A 26,050-nucleotide genomic window follows, 5' to 3' on the forward strand; every position below is an offset into this window, starting at 1 on the left:
CTGAAAAACAAAACCATAAAACTTACATATATAGAAGATGACCAAATGAATTTTTCAAGGCAACAAGTTTTTAAAAACATTTGTAGAAGCAGCATAATCAAATGATATACTTGCAATCTGATGATATTGATCATTTTTGTACAGAAGATATGAAGCAGGAATTTCCTGCAGATTAAGTTCCTTGAGCAGTTCCAGCAATTTATTCAATAGATAAGATCTTCATTTTCATTTGCTCATTCATGAAAACTTCCCTTGGTTAGGTTAGGATATGACAGGCTGCAGTAACATGTTAACCCAGTGGCTTAACACACCAGAATTTCTTACTTAGACTCACACCTAATGTAGTGCAGGAGATGCACCAATCCACATGATCAATCAGGAACCCTGGCTTATAGAAAGTCAACCAACTTACAATTATACCATCTGGAACACATCATCTTGTAAATTGTCACAGAAGGATAAGAGAAAAGAGTAGAGAATTTGCATCAGTTCTAACACACCTCAAATTAGAAGTATACACATCATTTCCTACACAATATTAGCCAGAACTAGTCTATGCCCCAAGTCTAATGTTAGATGATACTGGGAAATAGAAGTACATGGAATAGTTGGTGAACTGTATCAATTTGTCCAAGTGTTTTTACCAGTTATTTTAGAAATACAAAGATGAACCAGTTTTTCAAGATGCTAATAACTAAATCATGAATATAAGAAAATGTGCATGCAAAAAATCCAAAGTAGAAGGTTATGAGCACTAGGAAAACATCACAGATAAAGTACTATGGCAAATCAGAAGATAAAAAGATTACAGCCATTGGAGACTTCATGAAAAATCTGATGGGCACAGGAGTATTTGAGTTAGGTTTTGAGAGTTGTAGGATATGTATGTGACAGAATATGTATGTGAGAGAATTCACCACAGCCAGGGCGGGGAGCAGAGCAGGCAGAAGGACCGAAGTACACTGCTGAGGGGAGCAGTGGGCGGCAGGAGAGGTCTGCACGCCATGTGGGACCCTCCTCCAGTGTCCGGGGAGCAGCCGGGGATCGAACCGGCGACGCAGAGGCCGAGGGCAGCTTCGCAACCCAGCGCTCAACCACTGCGCCACCGGGGAGGCCCTCCTATTACATCTTGCGTCCTGAGTTTGACTCATATTTTCCTTCTGGATAGAGAGTGGCTTAGACTTCAGCTTCCAATCCCAGCTTGTCCTGGTTTCTCCTCTCGTATGTTCTTCTCTTTTGGTGACTTGGCTTTCTCTAGTTTCACTCAGCCTCTTTCCACCTTGCAAGTACCTACCCTCTTCACAGATAAACCAAAGTAACCTGCTTTCCACTGCTTGGCATTCTTTTTTTTTTTTTTTAGTTTTGGGATCCATGGGATAGAGACTTCACATAAAGACACTGAAGCTAATCTCTTCGGTTCTATCAGTCCCTGTGTACTCTGCCCATTAACCCCCAACACATATCCAGCAAGGCCACAATATTCCTTAAAAGTTGGAAGAGTGAAATACATCACCTTTTTCTCTTGTTTCTTCTATAACCCCTTCAACCTTCCAAGTAAAATTTTAAAAACATAAGACTGTCCAAACTCTTCGTATGGCTCTATCTTTTGCAAAAATCTTCAACCAGTATACTTCAGCACAAGTGTCAAGTTTGGAGTTCCTCATAAACCACCTTTCCAGGAGGACTAGAAATGAAAATCACTAGTAATAATGAATACAATCTCCTACTCTGCTCCTATTGGGAATCGATGACACTCCATGCCCATCACATTCTATGTGAATTACGCCCCCAGGAGGCAAACTCTTCAGTAGCCTTCATTACCCACACTGGATGTGAAAGCACTGAGGGCCAACCTTAAGAACCAGTATTCATGATAACCATTCAGCTCCACAGGTAGACTATATAACCCTTAGAGTGATGCATAGATCTCACTTTCTTCCCATAAGTCTCAGAATTTGTGGTCCATCTCAGAGCTGGCATTTTGATCTCCTAGAAAGACTTCTTAGACTCTTTCCAGAAGCCAGCATCCAAACAAATCATTCCTGACATATTCTGGAAGTATCAAGACTACAGTATACCTGTAGAACCATTGTAACTACCATCCTGGTCCTAGGAGCCTTGGTTCTAATAGGGTGTATTCCTCTCTCCCAGAATACAGATTCAGGTACTTAGACATCCTTCCAAACAGTCTGTGATGATACCACGACTGAGGAATACCATTTTGAGTATATGTTATATTGGGGAGCTATTAAATTGTAAATGATTATTTCAAAACTGGGCATTCTCTCATATGATACTGAATTGTTGCTATCAATACTGGCTCTTTGGTGAGCTGAATCAATTCAAATATAAAGTTCAATTCTCTGGAATTTTCTCCCCTCAGGATACTCCATAATATGCATAACGGGGGGGCTGACCGCTGAACTCCAACAGTCCCTAATTAACTTTTGGGGTTTGTGAAATATTATGGAACAGATGCAGAATATGTTGGGGGGCAGGTGGGGAGAAGCACACGCAGGGGTGTGTGTGTGTGTGTGTGTGTAGTTCCGGGTATATTTCTCTATCTAAATTTTCAAGCTTACAAAACTGCTTAAGGAAAACAAGCCAAGCATAATTAAAGGTCCAAAAGACATTTGAAAACCATAGAGATGATCCATCCTACATCTATTCTAGTACACCCAGACTATCAGGGTCTTTCCTCCCCCAAACATATGTTCTGAGCACAGCATGGTAGAATATTTCTCCAAGTATGGTCTGGAGACCAACTACATCAGAATCGCTTGACACTCTAGCTTAACATGCTTATTCATGGGTCCTACTCCAGACCTACTGAGTCGGATTCACTGGAAATAAGCTCAGGAATATGCAATTTAAATAAGCAACTCATTATTCTTATAACCGTTGAAATTTGTAAACTGTAGCTGTAATAGCATCCTTCCTAATTCATCCCTGACGTGGCACTTTCACAAATCCATTGTGCAAATTTACCACTCCCCATGCCACATATCCCCCGAACAATCCAGAGTTATATGATACAGGAGAACTAAAGCAGCATAAAGCCTGAAAGCATTTGGAAGAGGGTCATGTTTCCAATAAGGACAAAACAGACCATTGGAAACAATAACAGCATTCAGTTGTCTAAAGACTAAGTCAAAGTTCCATTCATTGGTGCTTAAATCTCTCCTGATGCCAAGGTCAGGGTAGACTAGACCAAGTAGGTACAGCAGAGTGCAGCTACACATCGGCAAGGTGCAGTTAGGTAGGACTTAATTGTTTGTGGCCAGGAACCCAGAAAGACTGGCAGAATTGGGAGCATTTAATACTAGCAGGTAGCTGGAGGAAATGTGGTTGGATATTTACAACAAGGCACTAATGCAAGAAGGGCTAAAACAGAAGGAATGAGGAAATCTCCAGAACAGTTAGGGCAGGAGGAGAATTCAAGGAACAGGCTAATCTATTGGGGCTATATTAACAGTCACATCAATATACAAGACAAGCAATCATTTGGCACCAGTCAAAGCAGAGTTTATAGACTAGGCTGCCCTGTACTCTAGCTTTTAACCTAGTCAGTTATAATTTCTTATAAAGTAAGTAAGGTTTCTGGTAGCTAAGCATATTCTGTGATTTACAGATGCCTTCTATTTAAGGTACCCACTACATTAAATCAGGCCAGAGGCCAAATCCAAACTTACACAAAAGAGAGAATTTATAAGTTCATGTCACTGAAAGGTCCTCAGTTAGTCTTGCTTCAGACTCAGCAAGGAGCCTAAATCAGAGATCAAGATTTATCTTTATTGGTCAGAATGAAATTCTCTTTTTAATGGGTGTAATGGTCATTGGCAGATTATGACATCTACCCCACCAACTTAGTCTAGGCAGGAGTAAGAGAACTGCTGATAGCTCTGAGAAGAATGATATAGGGAGGACTTCCATCAGACTGACTTGGAGTGATGTGTCCCTTGAGAATGGGGGTAGGGATGTGGGTTGGAGTATGATGCAGTATGACCAGTTTGCCACAGCTTACCTGTGATTATTCCAAGCTGAAAGTCCTGTCTGGGGGATCCTCTCAATTCCAAGCAATCCAGAAAGATTGGTCACCCTTGGTGAGGTCAGTCTTATTTTTTTCTATATGGTATGAGTTCTCCACAGGAAAGCATATTTCTTAAAGATGAAGAGGTAAGAAAGCCGAAAGTAGGGGGAATATTCATCTCGCGCAGTTGGAATGTATTTTGTGCTTGGGTAAATAGAGGCAGGATAAAAGCGCCCCACCCACTCCTTTCTTTGCGGTTATATTGAAACAGGTTGTAATTGGGATAAGGCTGGGCCTGTGCGACTGGCCTAGGTCACCACCTTAAAGAGGTTCATCTTTTCTCAAGTTCAACAAGGGCCTGAAATTTCTCTCTGCAGCTCTTCCAGGTCTTAAAATTGTTTCTAGTTTCTGGTCTTGGTCTGACTCGGTTCTGTCTCTTTATTTCCTAGTGACTCTGATCTACCCACTCCTCTTATTGCCACTCCTCTTGCAACTTAGTTGGATTTGACCCCATGTTCTTTGGGTGGGGTCTTTGCAGCCCATCCTCAGCAAAGGTTTGCCAACACGTCCTAATCATGCAGTCCATCACTGCACCACCTGATCCCAGGTGGAATTCAACACGGCTATCCATCAAAACCCTATGCAAAAACCTGAGCTGGGGGCTTAATCCTTAAAATCAGAGTTATTAGCTTTCTGAAGTGACATGATTTGCCCAAATCCACAAAATCAGTTAGTTCTGAAGTTAGAATTCCAAACCTTGAGCCATTTCTACTGTATCATGTTGACTCTATTAGACCATATGATTGTGTGGTAACTAGTAAAATTAGTAAGGCCACAATAACAACTTCCAAATCATATTTTAAACGTTCTGCTCAATGTGCATTATAATATTGGCACCAAATGTCAAACATGGAATTCTTCAGAATTTTAAAAGTAATCTCTACAACTTAAAGATAGGAGCATTGTTTTTATTTTTATTTTTATTTTTTTTTTTTTATTAAATTTTATTTTTATATTCCCCCATACAATTGCAAACGCCCCATTCTGACCCCAATCCTTCCCCTCCCGCCCCCCACCCCCCAAAAAGTGTCTCTGGTTCATAGTTTTTTGTTGATTTTGATTTTCACTTTCTTATAGTTATTCATTTTCCTGGTCCCTTATTTAAGTTTTCTAGATTCCTGCTATGAGTGAGACCATCCGGTATTTTTCTTTTTCTTTTTGGCTTATTTCGCTGAGCATGATCCCTTCCAGTGCCATCCATGTTGCTGCAAATTGCATGTGTTTATCTTTTTTGAATGCTGAGTAATATTCCATGGTATATATGTACCACATCTTCTTGATCCAGTCATCTATTTTTGGGCATTTGGGTTGTTTCCAAAGCTTAGCTATTGTAAACAGTGCTGCTATAAACATAGGAGTGCAGGTGCTCTTTGGAATTGATGTTTCTGTGTCCTTTGGGTAAATACCTAGGAGTGGAATTGCTGGATCATATGGAAGCTCTATGTTTAGTAGGTCCAGAAATCTCCACACAGCTCTCCATAGTGGTTGGACCAGTTTGCACTCCCACCAACAGTGCAGGAGAGTTCCTTTTTCTCCACACCCTCGCCAACATTTGTTGTTGCTAGTTTTTTTAATATGTGCCATTCTCACTGGTGTGAGATGGTATCTCATGGTAGTTTTGATTTGCATTTCCCTGATTACAAGTGATGTTGAACATTTTTTCATATGTCTGTTGGCCATTTGCATTTCCTCTTCAGAGAAGTTTCTTTTTAGCTCTTCTGCCCATTTTTTGACTGGATTATTTTCTTTGTTGTTGCTGAGTCTCATCAGCTCTTTGCAGATTTTTGTGATCAGTCCTTTATCATTAGTGTTGGGTGCAAAAATGTTCTCCCAGTTGGTGGGGTTTCTCTTTGTTTTTGTTATTGTCTCTTTTGCTGTGCAGAAGCTCTTTAATTTGATGTAGTCCCAGCTGTTTATCTTTCTCTTCACTATCACTGCTTTGGGTGATGTGTCTGTAAAGATGTCTTTGATGTGCAAATCACGTAGTGTTTCGCCTATATTTCCTTCTATGTATTTTATGGTTTCAGGTCTTATGTCTAGTTCTTTAATCCATTTTGAGTTGATTTTTGTGTATGGTGTGAGGTAGTGGTCAAGCTTCATTCTTTTGCATGTAGCGACCCAGTTTTCCCAGCACCATTTATTGAACAAACTTTCTTTGCTCCAATGCATAGTCTTTGCTCCTTTGTCAAAGATTAGTTGACCATAAATCTGTGGGTTTATTTCTGGATTTTCTATTCGATTCCATTGGTCTGTATGTCTGTTCTTGTTCCAATACCATGCAGTTTTGATGATTATGGCTTTGTAGTATAGTTTGAAGTCTGGGAGTGTGATGCCTCCATTTCCTTCTTTTTTTTTCAGTAGAGCTTTGGCTATTCGGGGTTTTTGGTGATTCCATATGAATTTCATCAATAATTGTTCTATTTCTTTGAAGAATGCCATTGAGATTTTGATTGGAATAGCATTGAATCTGTATATTGCTTTTGGTAGGATGGCCATTTTAATAATGTTTATTCTTCCAATCCATGAGCAGGGGATGTCTTTCCATTTCTTTGTGTCTTCTTCTATTTCTTTTAACAGTGTTTTATAGTTTTCTTTGTATAGGTCCTTTACCTCTTTTGTTAGATTTATTCCCAAATATTTGATTTTTTTTGTTTCGATAATAAAAGGGGTGGTTTTTTTGATTTCTTCTTCTTCAGATTTATTGTTTGTGTATAGGAAGGCTACTGACTTTTGCGTGTTGATTTTGTATCCTGCCACTTTACTGAATTGATTGATGAGTTGAATTAGTTTTTCTGTGGAGATTTTGGGTTCTCTATGTATATTATCATATCATCTGCAAATAGTGATAGTTTGACTTCTTCTTTTCCTATTTGGATTCCTTGGATGTCTTTCTCTTGTCTTATTGCTCTGGCTAGGACTTCCAGTATTATATTGAAAAGCAGTGGTGAGAGTGGACATCCTTGTCTTGTTCCAGATCTTAATGGAATTGCTTTCAGCTTTTCACCATTGAGAATGATACTGGCTGTTGGCTTCTCATAGATGGCCTTTATGATGTTGAGGTATGTTCCTTGTATCCCAAGAATTTCAAGGGCTTTTATCATGAATGGGTGTTGCACTTTGTCGAAAGCTTTCTCAGCATCTATTGATATTATCATACGGTTTTTATATTTCTTTTTGTTGATGTGTTGGATAACGTTGATTGATTTTCGGATGTTAAACCATCCTTGTGCCCCTGGAATGAATCCAACTTGGTCGTGGTGAATTATCTTATGGATACATTGTTGGATTCTGATAGCTAAAATTTTATTGAGGATTTTTGCATCAGTGTTCATTAGGGAGATTGGCCTGTAGTTTTCCTTTTTTGTGTTGTCCTTATTCGGTTTTGGTATTAGTGTAATATTGGCTTCATAGAACGTGTTTGGTATTGTCCCTTCCTTCTCAATTTTTTGGAAGAGTTTGTGAAGGATAGGCACTAATTCATCTCTGAATGTTTGGTAGAATTCATTTGTAAATCCATCAGGTCCTGGGCTTTTGTTTTTGGGGAGGTTTTTAATTACCATTTCAATTTCGCTGCTTGTAATTGGTCTGTTTAGGTGTTCTATTTCTTCTTTATCTAGCTTTGGGTGATTGTAGAGTTGTAGGAATTTGTCCATCTCCTCTAGATTGTTGAACTTGTTTCCATATAACTGTTCATAGTAGTTACTGATTATTCTTTTGATTTCTGCTGTGTCCGTTGTGATTTCTCCTCTTTCATTTATGATTCTGTGTATTTGTGCTTTCTCCCTTTTTTCCTTTGTGAGCCTGGCTAGGGGTTTGTCTATTTTATTTATTTTTTCAAAGAACCAGCTCTTGGTTTCATTGATCTTTTGGATTGTTTTTTTAGTTTCAATTTCATTTATTTCTGCTTTGGTTTTTATTATTTCTTTTGTTCTACTGGTTCTGGGTTTTTTTGTTGTTCTTTTTCTAGATCTTTGAGCTTCGAGATTAGGTTGTTTCTTTGAGTTCTTTCTTGTTTTTTGATGTGAGCTTCTATTGCTATATATTTTCCTCTTATTACTGCTTTTGCTGCATCCCATACATTTAGGATATTGGTGTCCTCCTTGTCATTCAATTCAAAGAATTTTTTAATTTCTTCTTTGATCTCCTCGTTAGTCCAGTGGTCTTCCAGTAGTGTGGCTTTTAATCTCCATGAGGTAGGATAGTTCCTTGCCTTCTTTTTATGATTTATTTCTAGTTTGATGCCTTCGTGGTCAGAAAAGATGGTTGGTATGATTTCAATCTTGGTGTATCTGTTGATGTTTGTCTTGTGCCCCAGTATGTGATCGATCCTGGAGAATGATCCGTGTGCGCTTGAGAAAAATGTGTACTCCGTTTTTTTTGGGTTTAGTGTTCTATAGATGTCTGTTAAGCCCAAATGCTCTAGGTCCTTATTTAGAGCTTTAGTTTCTTTACTTATTTTTTGTCTTGTTGATCTATCCATTGTTGATAGTGGTGTGTTGAAGTCTCCCACTACATATGTGTTTTCTCTGATGTCTGTTTTCAGAGAGGACAACAGTTGTCTGATATATTTTGGTGGAGCATTGTTTTTAAATGCAATTTTAAATTGTGTCAAATATCTAATGGAAACAGCTTCTTTTTTTTTTTTTTTTTTTTTTTTTTTTGGGGAATAATTTTTTTTTTTTTTTTTTTTATAAATTTTATTGTTATATTCCCCATACAATTGCAGCCCCCCATTCTGACCCCAATCCCTCCCCTCCCGCCCCCGTCCCTAAAAAGTGTCTCTGGTCATAGTTTTTTGTTGATTTGATTTTCACTTTCTTTATAGTTTTTCATTTTTCCTGGTCCATTATTTAAGTTTCTAGATTCCTGCTTGATGAGACCATCCGTATTTTCTTTTCTTTTTGGCTTATTTCGCTGAGCAGGATCCCTTCCAGCGCCATCCATGTTGCTGCAAATTGCATGTGTTTAATCTTTTTTGAATGCTGAGTAATATTCCAGTATATATGTACCACATCTTCTTGATCCAGTCATTCTATTTTGGGGCATTTGGTTGTTTCCAAAGCTTAGCTTGTAAACAGTGCTGCTATAAACATAGGCTTGCAGTGTTCTTTGGAATTGATGTTTTCTGTTCCTTTGGGTAAATACCTAGAGTGGAATTGCTGGTCATATGGAAGCTCTATGTTAGTAGGTCCAGAAATCTCCACACAGCTTTCCACAGTGGTTGGACCAGTTTGCACTCCACCAACAGTGCAGAAGAGTTCCTTTTTCTCCACACCCTCGCAACATTTGTTGTTCTAGTTTTTTAATATGTGCCATTCTCACTGGTGTAAGATGGTATTTCATGGTATTTTGATTTGCATTTCCCTGATGACAATTGATGTTGAACATTTTTTTCAGTATGCCTGTTGGCCATTTGCATTTCCTCTTCAGAGAAGTTTCTTTAAGCTCTTCTGCCCATTTTGACTGGATATTTTCTTTTTTTTGTTGAGTTCTCATCAGCTCTTTGCAGATTTTTGTGATCAGTCCTTATCATTAGTGGGTGCAAAAATGTTTTCTCCAGTTGGTGGGTTTCTCTTTGTTTTGTTATTGTCTCTTTTGCTGTGCAAAAGCTCTTTAATGATATAGTCCCAGCTGTTTATCTTTGCCTTCACTATCACTGCTTTGGTGATGTGTCTGTAAAGATGTCTTTGATGGCAAATCACGTAGTGTTTCGCCTATATTTCCTTCTATATATTTTATGGTTTCAGGTCTTATGTCTAGTTCTTTAATCCATTTTGAGTTGATTTTTGTGTATGGTGTGATGGTGTCAAGCTTCATTCTTTTGCATGTAGCGAACCCAGTTTTCCCAGCACCATTTATTGAACAAACTTTCTTTGCTCCAATGCATAGTCTTTGCTCCTTGTCAAAGATTAGTTGACCATTAAATCTGTGGGTTTTATTTCTGATTTCTATTCGATTTCCATTGGTCTGTATGCTGTTCTTGTCCAATACCATGCAGTTTGATGATTATGGCTTTGTAGTATAGTTTGAAGTCTGGAGTCTGATGCCTCCATTCCCTTCTTTTTTTTCAGGAGAGCTTTGGCTATTCGGGGTTTTTTGTGATTCCATATGAATTTCATCAATATTTTTCTTTCTTTGAAGAATGACATTGAAATTTTTGATGGAATAGCATTGAATCTGTATATTGCTTTTGGAAGGATGCCATTTTAAATAATGTTTATTCTTCCAATCCATGAGCAGGATGTCTCTCCATTCTTTGTGTCTTCTTCTATTTTCTTTAACAGTGTTTATATTTTCTTTGTATAGGTCCTTTACCTCTTTTGTAGATTTATTCCCAAATATTTGATTTTTTTTGTTTCAATAACCAAAAGGGATGGTCTTTTCGATTTCTTCTTCTTCAGATTTATTGTTGTATTAGGAAGGCTACTGACTTTTGCGTGTTGATTTGTATCCTGCCACTTTTACTGAACTGAATTGATGAGTTGAATTAGCTTTTCTGTGGAGTTTTTGGGTTCTGCTATTAATAAATATCATATCGTCTGCAAATAGTGATAGTTTGACTTCTTCTTTTCCTATTTGGATTCCTTGGATGTCTTTCTCTTGTCTTATTGCCCTGGCTAGGACTTCCAGTATTATATTGAAAAGCAGTGGTGAGAGTGGACATCCTTGTCTTGTTCCAAGATCTTAATGGAATTGCTTCAGCTTTTCACCATTGAGAATGATACTGGCTGTTGGCTTGTCATAGATGGCCTTTATGATGTTTAGTATGTTCCTTGTATCCCAAGAACTTCAAGCGCTTTTATCATGAATGGGGTGTGCACTTTTCGAAAGCTTTCTCAGCATCTATGATATTTATCATATGGTTTTTATATTTCTTTTTGTTGATGTTGGATAACGTTGATTGATTTTCGGATGTTAAACCATCCTTGTGCCCCTGGAATGAATCCAACTGGTCGTGGTGAATTATCTTATGGATACTTGTGGATTCTGATAGCTAAAATTTTTATTGAGATTTTTGCATCAGTGTTCATTAGGGAGATTGGCCTGTTGTTTTCCTTTTTGTTTGTCCTTGTTTCCGTTTGTATTAGTGTAATGTTGCTTCATAAACGTGTTTGTATTGTCCCTTCCTTCTCAATTTTTTTGGAAGAGTTTGTGAAGATAGGCACTAATTCGTCTCTGAATGTTTGGTAGAATTCATTTGTAAATCCATCAGTCCTGGCTTTTGTTTTTGGGGAGGTTTTGATTACCATTTCAATTTCGTAATTGTAATTGGTCTGTTTAGGTGTTCTATTTTCTCTTTATCTAGCTTTGCGGTGATTGTAGAGTTGTAGGAATTTGTCCATCTCCTCTAGATTTGTTAAAACTTGTTTCCATATAACTGTTCATAGTAGTTACTGATTATTCTTTTGATTTCTGCTGTGTCCGTTGTGATTTCTCCTCTTTCATTGATGATCCTGTTTATTTGTGCTTTCTCCCTTTTTTCCTTTGTGAGCCTGGCTAGGGGTTGTCTATTTTATTGATTTTTCAAAGAACCAGCTCTTGGTTTCATTGATCTTTTGGATTGTTTTTTAGTCAATTTCATTTATTTGCTTGGTTTTTATTATCTTTTCTTCTACTGGTTTTGGGGTTTTCTTGTTGTTCTTTTTCTAGATCTTTGAGCTTCGAGATTAGGTTGTTTCTTTGCGTTCTTTCTTGTTTCTTGATGTGAGCTTCTATTGCTATATATTTTCTCTTATTACTGCTTTTGCTGCATCCCATACATTTAGGATATTGGTGTCCTCCTTGTCGTTCAATTCAAAAAATTTTTTAATTTCTTCTTTGATCTCCTCATTAGTCCAATGGTCTTCCAGTAGTGTGGTTTTTAATCTCCATGAGGTAGGAAAGTTCCTTGCCTTCTTTTTATGGTTTATTTCTAGTTTGATGCCTTCATGGTCAGAAAAGATGGTTGATATGATTTCAATCTTGGTGTATCTGTTGATGTTTGTCTTGTGCCCCAGTATGTGATCGATCCTGGAGAATGATCCGTGTGCGCTTGAGAAAAATGTGTACTCCGTTTTTTTTGGGTTTAGTGTTCTATAGATGTCTGTTAAGCCCAATTGCTCTAGGTCCTTATTTAGAGCTTTGGTTTCTTTACTTATTTTTTGTCTTGTTGATCTATCCATTGTTGATAGTGGTGTGTTGAAGTCTCCCACTACGTATGTGTTTTCTCTGATGTCTGTTTTCAGAGAGGACAACAGTTGTCTGATATATTTTGGTGCTCCTTCGTTTGGAGATATGTTAATGAGTGTTATTTCTCTTGAAGTATTGTCCCCTTGATCATAATGTAGTGACCATTGGGGTCTCTTTTTATCTTTTTGAGTTTGAAATCTGTTTTATCTGATATAAGTATAGCTGTTCCTGCTTTCTTTTTTGGTCCATTGCTTGTAGGATTGTTTTCCATCCTTTAACTTTGAGCCTATTTTATCTTTTGTAGCTAAATGTGTTCCTGGAGACAGCAAAAGTTGGGTTTGTTTCTTAATCCAGCTGCAACTTGTGTCTTTTTATTGAAGAGTTTAGTCCATTTACATTTAGAGTTAATATTGATATGTTAACATCTGTATTTGCCATTGTGTTTGTCTTTCCTTTGATTTTATTTATTTATTCTTTTAATAACTTTTTTTTTTTTTTTGGCCTTCTTTCATTGTTATTCGTCGCTCTGAGGTTCTGGCTTTAGAACTCCTTGTAGTATTTTTGGAGTGGGGGTTTAGTTGCAATGAAATTCCGGAGTTTCTGTTTGTCTGGGAAGGTCCATATTCTTTCTTCAAGAGGAAGGAGAGCTTTGCGGGATAGAGTATTCTTGGTTGGCATCTGTTTTCTTGGAGTCTGTTGACTATGTCCCTCCACTCTCTCCTTGCCCGTAGTGTTTCTTCGGAGAAGTCTGATGTCAGCCTGATTGGTTTTCCTTTGAATGTTATCTGTTCTTCCCTCTTGCCAGCTTCATTATTTTTTCCTTGTCCTGGATTCTTGGGAGCTTTACTATTATGTGTCTTGCTGTATTTTTCCTTTCGTCGTGGAAGTTTGGTGTTCTTCTTGCTTCTTGTATATCAATTTTCAGCTCCTTCTTCACATTTGGGAAGTTCTCTTCAATTATCTCTTTGAATATTTTCTCTGTTCCTACATCTCTCTCCTCTCCTTCTGGTATTCCTATAACTCTTATATTTCCTTTCCTCATGGAGTCCGATAGTTCCCGAAGTCTTTCTTCGTTCTTTTTCCTTCGTACTTCTCTTTCCTTCTCTGTTTTGGTTCTTTTTATTTCTGTGTCTTCAAGATTACTTATTCGTTCTTCCATTTCATCTATTCTGCTTTCATTGCTTTTCCCAGAATTCTTTAGTTCTTCCATTAATTCTTTGATCTCCTGCATTTCTTTTACTTCCCTCTTTAGGGACTCAATTTCTTTCTTCTGACCATTGTTTTCCCTCTCTAGGGACTCAATTGCATTCTTCTGATCGTTGATTATTTTTCCCTTATCATTGTTTTCCTTTATGACTTCTGTCAGTTTTTTAATCACGGCAATTTTAAATTCTCTTTCTGGAAGGCTCAGAAATTCTTCCAAGTTATTGTCGTTGCAATCTGGGGGCTGGCTTTCTTTTTGTGGTGTGCTTTTTCTCTGGAGAGTTGCTAGGTTGCGTGTGGTTCTTCTCCTCCCTACTGTCTGTTTTCTAATTTGCCGTATGCGTTGGGACACTGTGTTGTTGGGACTTGCCGGCATCTTGGGTGGTGGAACAGCTTCTTGACCTAGAATTCTAAGTCTACTTACTCCTAATTATGAATGTTTTTCTTTTTTTCGTAATGGGATAAATATTGTCCTGAACGAGCGGCTCTCAGTGTATGGCTGGTATCTCTCAGGGCTTGTATAGTCAAAACTGATTTCATAATAATATTAAGATGCTATTTACCTTTCACTCTCATACTCTCATGAGTGTACAGTGCAGATTTTCAGAGGCTACATAATCCGAGGTTTTGCAACAGGTTAATTGCGGAAGTCAATAGTAGATGTCAGTATCCTTAGTCAGACACTTAACGAACTTCAAAAACATGAAAAATATGCTGTTTATCATCTAAGATTTTCTTTCACAAAATATGGTAATTTTTCATAGAAAAGTTTCTTATGTGCACATATAATGACTTTATTGTTCAAAATAAATTAATTTTTTATTTTCCAGGTTTTCATTTCCAACATGGCAAATATCAATTGATATAACTTGCAGAAATAAAAGCCTTTTAGGGTCCTGAATAAATTTTAAGAGTTTAAAGGAGACCAAAATGTTTGAGAGTAACTCTTCTTTCTAATCAAGAGATTTTTGTGGTGAAATTCTGAATTAAAAGCTATCTCTAATAAATATGCTTTGGTATTCCAGAAATCTGGGGGGGGGGGAATAGGTATATTCTACAAATTATGAGAGTGTGTTGTTACTACAAAAACCTGAAACAAAAACTTGTATATTGAAATACATGTACCTGTCACTCATTATGACCACTCAATGTCCAGCTTAGCTTGCATTAGAATCCCTGTATTTGTGGCTCAAATAACACTCCTTATACTTAGCAGCTCATTTAAATTGAACTGAGAAATTAGAACCAAAGGGAAGAAAATTAGTGATAAAACCTAACAGTTTAAAAGCCTTGAAAAATTAACATTTTTTTCTTTTCAATGGCATCTCCAGTTAGAAATTACTTAATGACAATCTAAAGATTTGAGGCTCAAAACAAGGACTGCAGGTGAGTTAAGTAATCATTTCAATTGAATTAGGAAGAAGTAGAAGTGATAAGTGAAGAATTACAGACGCAAAATATATCTGGGGGAAGGAGAAACTGAAGAAAACAAAGATCTCATATGAAATCACCTCATTTCTTCTCTCTTCTCCATTCTCTAATCTACAAATTTAGAGGGGGTTTAAATCTGTTCTAGTTTATTTTCTCCTTTGAATTTAAACATGGGGCTGCCAAAATAGTTCTAAATAAGAATTGCAACCATGATTAAACTTCTCAAGAAGAGTTTGACATTCACGGGGTAACTGCTTTCTTTAAAATCGTAATTTTCACTCAAGTATCTTTTTAATTTCAACAAACTTTGGTTACTAAAAGGATATTAGTATATTAGGTGTTATTTTTTAGAGTCAGAATAATTAAAAGAGTCTTAATTGTGCCATAATTTCACCCCTGTTGAGTTACCACAGTAGGGCAGGGACTTTGTCCCCTGGAGTGATCCAGTGAAACAGAAGAAATAACAGAGAAGCTCGAACTGACATGGTGATGCTTTTCTATTTATTTGATATATTTTACTTCCCCTCATTGGTTCCTTTCTCTTTCCTTTTCTCAAACAAACCTGTACTGTCAATGGACTCACTAAGTTAGATAAAACGAATTCATTTTGAGAATTTTAATGTACCTGTTTTGATTTTTAAAGTCACTCTAAGGTACCATAAAAACCTGGGCTGGAAACCCATTTGCTTATCACTAGGCCTTAAGTCTCCACACAGTTGAAGTAATTTTCTGGGAACAGTGATGGTTTTTGTTAGACTAGTAATTAGTAATAGTGATCGGAAGAATTTTATTTCAACTGTTAAGTGTCTTGAGAAAGTAGACAAACTCACTTTGAAGAAAAGCAAGACAACTATGACATTGAGTATTTTGTACTACTTGTAACACTAAACCTTAGATATTTGCCCTATATTTATAGCTTTAAAGTAGCAACTTATTTAATTAAAAATACCAAAACTCTTTTTATCCAAATACTCTACTAAGATTGTGTCTGGGAAAAACAAAAGCAAAAATTATAGGCCCTTTTCTTATGAGGTATTTACAAATACTTAGGAATAAAAGTAAGAGACCTAAAAAGATGGTGAAATGGTACAAAGCAACCTGCCAAAAAGGGAGAAATGGAGTCATTCTCCATTTAGTCCATTTCTCTCCAGGAAATAGTTCTTTTAGAACTACTTCAATTTAGTACAATTTAGTACATTTCTTGGGCACATGACAACACTAGGCCTTTAAATATGAACACAATAGTGGGAAGCCAGAATAAGAAGTCATCTCAGATGATCTGGTTATAAGCCAAGATTAAGGGACTTTTCCTCTGTGGCAGAAATTTCTCTGAATGTTACACAAGCCTAGCCCCAGTTATCCTTACTGCTGTAGTTCTAAAGTCACAGTGACTCAATTGTTGACTGTTGAATCCTTGAGTTTTACCTCGGAAAAACATTCTAAAAATTATTGGCGTATATGATATAAACAAAAATGTGCATTAGTTCTCTCCCTATCTTACAGGTTAGAAAAGACACAACAGATTTCTAACAATATAATTTGATACTCTCTATACTTTTATCTAAAAACAGCTGCCTTCTCTAAAATGAAGTTGAAGTAAATAATTCACGTAGTTGATTTCTGATCCAATTTCTTAGTATCTAAGCTTGGATTTCTGAATTTTTTGCCATCTAATTAGTCTTCACATGCTAAGAAGAAATTTTGCCCCAAGATGGGTCATCCTGTTCAATTTGATTTTCAGGGAAGATAATTCTAAAAGTACAAATGTGAGTCATATTTTTCTGGTATTTGTTTTAAACATTGTGCAGTCACAAGTAGTTTATTTTTAATTAATCAATCAATGGCAGAAGGGAACTGAAATTCCTGTAAAATAAAAAATATGCATACTGTTATGTATATTTAAAGTTGGATTATGAATAAAATTAATTGAATCATTAGAGATACGCTGAATTGATGACAAATGCTAGATAAATGGAAATATTTTTTAAATCTGCAGTTACGTTTTTCTCGAGAAAGCAGTTTAAAACTAGTATATTGAGTGAGGTGGCCACTTGGTGACAGAAAGAAGTACTACAGACACTATTTTGCGTGAACCGAAGTCATAAATCTACACAAGCCAAATGAACCACGAAAAATATAAAACGGTTGTCCAACAGCAACACAATGAAGACAATGTGTAACTTAACTTTTTCTAAGAGCGGCTTTTAAAAACTAAAAAGAAACAGTAATTTTAATACATTTCCATTTAACCCAATATTCTTCACACCAAATCTTCAAATGTGCATTTTACAGCACATCTCAATTCTAACTAGCCACATGTGTCTGTGGCCACGGCTACCTTACTTGGTAGAGCAGATCTAGAGAAAGAAACGTTACATGCGGCTACTTTTTCTTTTAATTTCTCAGTTCCTCCACTCTTTTTTAAAAAAGCTCCTGCCCATCGCTTTTTAAATTCTACTTTATTTTGTAAATAATGTTGTAATAATTGTAATTTGTAAGAGCTGCAAATAATGTTTGCCTCCTGGACAAAATACTTAAAGGGACCTTAAAATCCTGTCCGAGAGGGACAAGGCCTTTGACTGGTTCATCTCGTCCCCGGAGGGCACCGGGCTTTAGCGGGCCTGCGCCCTCATCAATTCTGCTCGCTCCTCGATTGGAGGTTTCCAGGGGGCTGTCGGCTACATTCCTCCAGCAGAGGAGGACCAAGCCTGGGGACTGGGGTCTGTCCCGGCCCGGTGCCGCCTTGTGACATCACAGCACCATTCCAGAGCTCAGCGGGACTCCGGACTTAGAAAGCACGAGGTTTATTTCAATAGGAAAGAGACAGGATGGGAGGAGGCGACGACTAGGTCGCCGCTCCATGCCCACATTCCAGGTGCTTTCAGTCCAGTCCTCTGACCCCAGGAAGGCAAGTGGAAAGATGGTACAGGTACAAATACACCCGCGAGCTGGAAGCAACCCACCAATTCCCAGGAGCACCAGCGGGGTCTTCCGGGAGGCCCCCGAGCTCTACGGATTGGTTGGAGGTTGCCACCACGTGATCCAGAAACGCGGAGGCCGGGCTCTGCCTGCTCCTTTCATCCCCCTCCCCACCCCGAGGTAGCGGAAAGCAGAAAGCGGGTTTCCTAGGTAACCGTGGCGGGTGGTGTGTACACACCAGGTCCTGGGCTGGAGATGGTGTCCTGCCGGCTCCTGCAAGACGGGGAGTGAGAGATCGGAGTGGCTCTGCTTTGTCTTGGATTGACCCAGAATCCATCCTCTCTGGGATAAGGTGAGTGACTGTCACCTGGTGGCCTTTCGGGCATACATCACTGTTGGCCAGGCCTCGGGAGTTTTCCGGTAATGGTGCAGCGGAGATAATAATCATAATGAGAGACAGTGAGGTGGCTCTATCTGAGGCTGGCAGGGTGACTGAAGCGAAGTAGGAGGAGGAACAGGAAAGTGACCCTCCGTCATTTGTGCAACCTTTTCTGCACCAGTTAAGAAAGTGGGCTGCGAGTACCAGGTGCTCATTGACCAAACCTGAAATTCCTCACCTAGAGCCGAAAGGGCATTTGTCTGGACCACAATGCCTCTGAGGGGTGTATTCTCATCCTTTTTTATACTCAAGGGAGGGAACGATTTAACCATAGAGGGCTTCTGTTTGTTTTTTAAAAAGAAAGAAAAGAAACTTGATTTCCCCGGAATGAGATCCTACCCAGCTCTCATGGCAGACAGAAACATGGTCCTTTGTTATTATACTCTCTTTGGTCATGTTGGGCATATATTGTTTTAAGTTATACTATGTTGTCCTGTCTGTGGCATAATAAATTAATTCAAACCTTTCCACAAACTTTTAGTGAACACCTAGGACATGTCAGATACTGTGACAGGCTCATAGTCACTGCGCTCAAAGAACATGTAACTAGTAGGGAGGGAAGACCTGCAAACATCATAATACAGTGTGACAGGCGGTATACACAGGACTTATCAGGTGCTACCAGAAGTCACAAAGAAGAGAATAATGCAGTACAACCAGAAAGAATTAAAGTCTTCACAGAGAAGACCCTTGATCAAAATCATTTAATTATGTATGAAATAGGCCATAAAGTCAATTGAAAAAGACTATTGTTATTTAGGACCGAGAATCAGCCAAAATAGAAAACTGTAGATGTTTCCAGAGCCTGGGATTCTCCGGGGAGTTTATGGTTGATGGACTTGAGGAGAAGGCAGGAGCCAGAGCAAGGAGAGCATGAGAACCATCCCCAGGAGGCAGAAAGCATGATCAGATCTGCCTTTGAGGATACTGACTGGCACAGTGGTGTAAAATGGGTTGGAGAGAGGTGAGACTATAGGGAGGACATTCAGTTACGGTGAAGTGGTGAGGGCCTGAACCAAGGCAGAGATGATCAGAACAGACAGGAAGAAAACATATGATATTTAAGAGTTATATGCAGGATTTAATGAATGACACAATACAGGAGAAAGAGTAAAAGAATGAGTAAGAATAAGCCCTGGTTTCTGAATTGGGTGATTTGGACAGTGTCCTTTGCCTAGACAAGGCAATGCATGAGGAGAAGCATGCTGTTTGGAAAATATGAGTTCAGTTGTGAACATACTGACTTTGAGAAGCCTGTGACATTCAGATGTGGCTTTTCATTTGGGTAGTTAGGCTTTTTGCACAGAAAACAAGGAAGATATAGATTAGTAATTTTAACACCAGAAACTTATATAATGTTATAATACATGCTACTTCAATAAAAAAGTTTAAAGAAATCAATAAAAAGAAAACTAGAAAATCAAGACAAAAACTAGTTCTTTGCAAAATTAATAAAAACTGATCTAACCCTAATACAATTAAGAAAAGATTAAAAACATGATTTACAGCACCAAGAATTAAAGAAGACATAGCCCAATTCTTACAGACATCAAAAAGACATCAAAAAGAATAACTATCAGTAGTAAATTTGAAATTATTAAATGTCTAAAAGAAGAAGTAAAAACAAGTCTGGATACTCTGATATAATTGTATCTGTTATTAAATATCTTTCCAAATTCTCAGGGACTACATGACTTTCTTTTACCCACTTAAGGAAAGAAATAAGAATCATTTTACACAAACTCTTTCAGAGATTGGAACAAGATCAAGACCATAATAACTTGATTAAAAAAAACTAACAAAGAGATTGTGGGATGAAAATTTTAGGGGCATCACCTTTTAAACATCACCTCTTGAAAACAGACCTTCTGAGGATAACATGATTGTATAGGGAGAAATTCCTAAGTAATGTGTAATCAAATGACTATAAATGATAAGTGAATTTATTAACTTTGTTCCATTACAACTCAATATAAATAAATTAATTTATATTTCTATATTCCAGCAACAAATAAAACATTTTAATTCAAAATTGCAATTTTACCATAATTTAAAGTCATAGAATACATAAAAATGAATATAATAAAATATACAAAAATTGTATCTTGAAAACTGAGTCATTCATTGAGAAAAATTTAAGGCCTAGCTAAATCAAGCATTCTTGTTAAAAAAGAAAAAGGATTAGTTGTTTTTCACCCAGAAGAAAAAAAATTAATCTGAAAAGTAGGTTTGAAATAAGTAGAAACCAGAAGAAGAAAAGACAAAACAAAGAAGAAACTTTTTTCTAAAGATTTATTTACTTATTTATTTATGCATAGAACTGGAGTATAGGCCAGAGGTGCAGGGGGTGAGAGGATTCACCAGAGACAGAGTGGGAAGCAGAACAGGCAGATCTACTGAAATACACTGCTAAGGGGAACAGAGGGTGAGACAGGAGAGGTCTGCCTTGCCATATGGGTTAACTCCCTGTTTGGAGATTGTGCCTGGGGATTGAACTCAGGCCTTAGCTGTGATAGTGCTGAGACTTAACCCTTAACCCCTAGGCCACCAGGGAGGCCCCAAGAATAAACTTAAAGACTCATCAGCATTGTCAAACACCATGCTAAGGTTAAGTTGAGAGCTGTAACATGCCCAGCATCTTTGCAAGTTAGATTACTGTTGAACTTGATAAGAGAACCTCTAGTGGCCTGAGGTGTCTTCAGCAGGATTACATTGACTTGACAACTGAATGGAGATAGTGGCATGTTGCTAATACTACTGTCTAGAGGTTTTCTATGAGGTTGTCTAAAATCAGCTATTCATAGTAGAATACAGGATAGGAGGACTTTTTTAAAGTTAGGAATAACCTAACATTTCATATATTTACCTGAAAGTGACCTCAGAGAAGGAAAGATAGGCAGAAATGAGGAGGAAAATTTGAGATAAAAATATTTTGAGAAATACGAGGATAGGGTCATGTACATGAAGAGATTCATTTTGGGCAAAAGGGAGAATAATTTCACTTAGAGTTAATAATGGTTGAAAAAGTTTTTTAGAGGAAAAAGAAATTTAAGGAAGGTACATCTGATGGAATGGCTGTTCTCTGGAAGGATGGGGACAAGATCATCTTCTGGAAAAGAACGTGAGAAGAATGGTGAACCTTTATAAAAATTACTGTCGTGAATCCTAGATCTGTATCTATAGCCCCACTTTCCTAGGAGAGGACATTGAAGAGGAAAATATAAAATGACTGTTGTTGAAGTTACAGGCCACATGTCTATAGCGACTTCAGCTCCATGCTAGTTATGTGAAATCTTCCAAAGTGGAAAGGAGAGTTGATTGGATCAATCCAATCTAAGATTTGAGATTTCAAGAGTGAAGGATGTAGAAGCTCTTGGTTGCTCCTGGTTCCCTGGAGGGATTTCCCTGGAGAGAAGACCTGTGGTTTCTCAAACAAGAAGGCCCTATAAAGAGTTTTCCCAAAGTGCAGGAGAGTAGATGCAAGCTGGTCTTAGGACACACCTCTTGACGGACTCGAAACTCAACTAAAAGACTAGATCCACTCATGACTGGAGCAAGCACAGGAGACTCATAAATACTAGGAAGGTACAGGTACCTCATCTTTCAAATGGAATTATGCAAATTATAGAATTTGAGGATTTTGAATTATTTTACTAATTATTTTACTAATTAGCTACTGAATCAGAATATTTTTTTCTAAATGAGGGCATTGATGATGACTAGATAAGGTGAAGTGAGAGGTAAGAGATAAAGTTGATATCCCAAATATGCATATTTCTCAATAAAAAAAAAAGTAGTTTCCTACACTTGATCTTAGCCAAAAGGCTGAGAAGCGATAAAGTAGTTTCCTTAAATAAATGGAGACCTACTTCCTTTAGGGAAACTCAATATTATAGAAATGGAAGCCCTCCCTAAGTTAATCTTTACATAGACTCTAAATCAGAATGCCAAGTGAATTTTTAAAAAACTAAATACAAATAATCATAAATCTTATTTGAAAAAACAGATGTGATAGAAAAATTAATACATCTCAAAAAAAAGAATATGGGGTTGGGGTTTATAATATAAATCAATCATTAAAACAGATACCACAGGAATAGACAGAACTGATAAAAAGCATAGATTTAAAAGTCTAAAATTAAACTTAAATACAAGTGATACTTTAATGAATAATAAAAGGAGCAGTTCCTTTCTTCTGGAATGATATCTTGGACATAGACTACATTACTTGGACCACCATTAGGTGATGTTGGGGGTACTGACAACAGGGTTTATCCCTTGTGTGGGGGTGGGCAGGCTTTCCTCTGGTGCTCACAGACTTTAAAACTGACTGTAGGAATCCTCTTCGGATGAGGAGAGGTTCAACAAAGCCTCCTTTACTTGGCATACTATCTAGTTCAGCCTAGGAAGGGAAAACTGTGGCCTGCATAAAGACCTTTGATGGAGTATCTAAATTCTTCCAGGTTGTTTCTTGCTAAGTTCTGCCTTGCCTGCCCACAACAGCAGCTTGTGATATAATATCTGGTGGTTGTCTAAGAGAGATGCTGTAATATCTGGGAGGTTGTCCAAGAATGGGGTAAAGATACAGTTGCCAATGGAAAGCAAGGAAGACATGAACAGTAATATCTTCCATATCTCTCCACCATCTAACCCTTTTTCACTAACCTCAATACTTCTACCATATTCCAATCACCATTCTATCCCACTTTCATTATTACAGCAGCCCCTGAACTGGCCACCGTGCTTCTGCCCTCCACCCCTACGGTCTGTTTTCAAAACTTTAATACAACATACTATAGAAATCACATCAATCTTTGGTATCTAGTTTTACTTTTTTCAAAGAGAACACATCCCTTTAATTTGCACCCAGATCAAGAAATGCATCTTCCTCAACACTCCAGATGCCCCTCTTTTTCCTCTGCTAATCACTCAGCCACACCCAAACTTCTAATATCATAAATATTGGCTTTAAATTTTATGTGAATGAAGTCATGCAGTGTGCATGCATTGTTCAACATTGCTAGATGATTTGTGAGAATCATCCATGTTGATACAACAGTCCTTTCTTTCTCATTCTATCCCTAGGTATAAAAACAAAAGAAATATGTACCTATACCCTGCACAACAAAAATGTTCAAATTATAAACAATCCAAATGTCTACTAGCAGTAGACTCTACACTACTGAACATACTTCTTCAAAGTGTAGTGTTTTTCTTTACCATTTTGCCTAGATCTTTCTGCATCCAACCTCTCATGCCTATTCTATCTAGATCAACTTTAACCTGCATCCAGGGGAACTCATGCTAACAGCTTAGTATGTACCTTTCCATATTTCCTCCTGACATAATCAGAGACACATATACATACATATATATGTGTGTGTGCATATTCTCTGTATATATGTATATATATCTATACACATATATCTGTGAGAGTTATTATAAAAAATGGGCTCACAATATACACTGTTCTACATCAAATATACACTGTTTCTACATCTTTTTCATATCATCATATTAGAACCAGGATTCATATATTTTAGAAACAATACAAAAATTAGGTTAGATTTATTGAAACTATTTTGGTATTAGTAGATCATATCACCTAAAATGAAGAAATGGTCTACTCATTTTAGTAAACAGTTATTACCATGCCAAGTATGTCACTAAGCCCTGATGTTCTGTGTTCAGTTTTGGACTGAATAAAGGATAAACTGAACCTCAAAGGAGAGAAACAAGGGTATCTCTAGTAAGAGAACTAAAATACATGAACGAGGGGCAAGATATAAGGATGTAGAAGAACGATGTCATTGATCTTCAAGGCTTACTGTGTGGGGATATTATACTTGTTTTATTTGAACACAAAAGGCAGAATGGAACAAACGGTAGGAGTTATGGAGCACAGAGTTAAACTCGGAATAATAAATAACCTTCTAACAGAAAATTTCAGAGACAGAATGGAATATCTTTGGATCCAGATAGATCCTTGGTTACGTACATGTGGAAATACAAGGCATACGTGGGTCATTCCACCTAAGTTGCTTTAAGGTCCCTTTCAACTTGAAAAGGTACAACTCATGTTTATTTTATTTCAGCTTTTCATTTTCCTTAACAAATTTATTATTATGACCTATATTTTAATGGAAGATGATTGAATGTGAAAACTTAAACCAAGAAGAAATAATCAAAGAACTGGTGAGTCAAAGCCAAATTTCTTTTCAACTACTTTTATAAGACAATTAAATGGAACATTTTTATATTCCTTTCTGAAGTTTACCTAGAAATTTCTTCTACCCAATGACTTTTGGGAGTACATGGTACAACTTTGCCTCATGCAACTGATAATTGATAATTTTTAATAACAAAAATAATATTTTGATTATTTTAAATGAATAATAACCCAATTTCTTTTTGAAAACAGTGTTTATGCAATGGTTTATCATATGAGATGATTGGACCAGAAGGATCAGATACTTCAAAACTAGAGATGTTTTTCTCAGGGTATCCCTGTATAGTTGGATTATCATTATTTCCTAATTTAACAAGTCTCACAATTGTTGCTCAAGATATAAAAGAAATTTCAGGGTTGGAGACTTGTTCACAACTTAAAGAACTCTGGATTGCCGAATGCTGCTTAGAGGTAAGTCTAAACATGCAATCTTTTTTTTTTTAAAGATTTATTTATTTATTTATACAAGAACTGGGGTACAGGTCACAGGCGTGGGGGGCGAGAGAATTCACCAGAGACAGAGTGGGGAGTAGGACAGGCAGAACGACGGAAAACACTGCTGAGGGGAGCAGCGGGCGAGACAGGAGAGGACTGCCGTGCCATGTGGATTTCTCCCCGGCTGGCAGGGAATCGAACCTGCACTGCAGAGGCTGCGGACAGCTTCACAGCGCTGTGCTCAACCCGCTGCACCACCAGGGAGGCTCTAAACATGCAATCTTACATCAAGTATTTTATTGCTGAAGAAAAATAGATATATACTACTTTTTAGTAATCAAGTCAGTGCAAATAAAACCAGTATTGCTTAATAATGAAACTGGTTCACTTAACACTTCTGGTTGTGTGAAACTTATAATGCTTACATTGAAAAGCAATATTGTAAAATATACTTTAGAGGCAAAGAAATTTACATGATTTTTGACTCAGAAACCCCTATTCTAAGATTTTATCTTAAGAATTAATTCAACAGCAGAAAACAACTGTATGAATGAAGTTATTTGTTGCTGTATTATTTATGATAGCTAAAATTTTGAAACACAAATATGCTAAATAGGGTTGTTTTTAAGAAAATCATTGTAAACTTCATGAAATATTTTATAATAAAATGTTATAACTTCAGAGATTATGAAAGCATTTTAGATGAAAGTAAGTAAAAAACCCACAAAACTGTATAGGTATTATGATTATTACCCTATAGAAATAGGTATGATGATTAAAATTTAAGAGAATATGAAAATTAAAAATAGTTGTATTTAGGTAGATAGATTTTTGTTTTTCTTTAAAAAATTTAGTTCATTTTGGGGATAGTGACTTTACAATAAAATGTGATTTTTTAAAAAGAAATTGTACTTAAAATCTACATTATTAAAAGGATTAATGGCAAAATATAAGCTAACACTATCCAGTCTCTCTCTTTTTCTTTTTTACAGGAAATTGGAGGTCTTCAAGAATGTAGAAATTTAGAAAAATTGTATTTATATTATAATAAAATTTCCAGAATAGAAAATTTAGAAAAATTATTAAGATTGGAGGTTCTTTGGCTAAACCACAATGTAATTAAAAATATTGAGGT

The 26,050-nt window shown here is 37.1% G+C and overlaps 2 protein-coding genes across 8 annotated transcripts in view; one reads left to right on the forward strand and one right to left on the reverse strand.

The window, feature by feature from the left end:
* RTN1 (reticulon 1) overlaps positions 1-26,050 on the reverse strand; it is a 325,955-nt gene that overhangs the window by 203,156 nt on the left and 96,749 nt on the right. The gene's annotated exons all lie outside the window — the stretch shown is intronic.
* Positions 17,976-26,050, forward strand: part of LRRC9 (leucine rich repeat containing 9) — a 94,901-nt gene continuing 86,826 nt past the window's right edge. For all 3 annotated transcript variants that reach the window (XM_037503451.2, XM_054690784.1, XM_054690786.1), the window contains exons 1-4: positions 17,976-18,164; positions 24,347-24,446; positions 24,673-24,891; positions 25,908-26,048. In XM_037503451.2, coding sequence (XP_037359348.1) covers positions 24,399-24,446; positions 24,673-24,891; positions 25,908-26,048 — 408 coding nt within the window. In that variant the 5' untranslated portion in view covers positions 17,976-18,164; positions 24,347-24,398. The remainder of the gene's footprint in view (positions 18,165-24,346; positions 24,447-24,672; positions 24,892-25,907; positions 26,049-26,050) is intronic.

Source organism: Talpa occidentalis, unplaced genomic scaffold, assembly GCF_014898055.3.
Source record: "Talpa occidentalis isolate TD23 unplaced genomic scaffold, MPIMG_talOcc4v2.1 talOcc4.11, whole genome shotgun sequence".
Classification (NCBI taxonomy): Eukaryota; Metazoa; Chordata; class Mammalia; order Eulipotyphla; family Talpidae; genus Talpa; species Talpa occidentalis.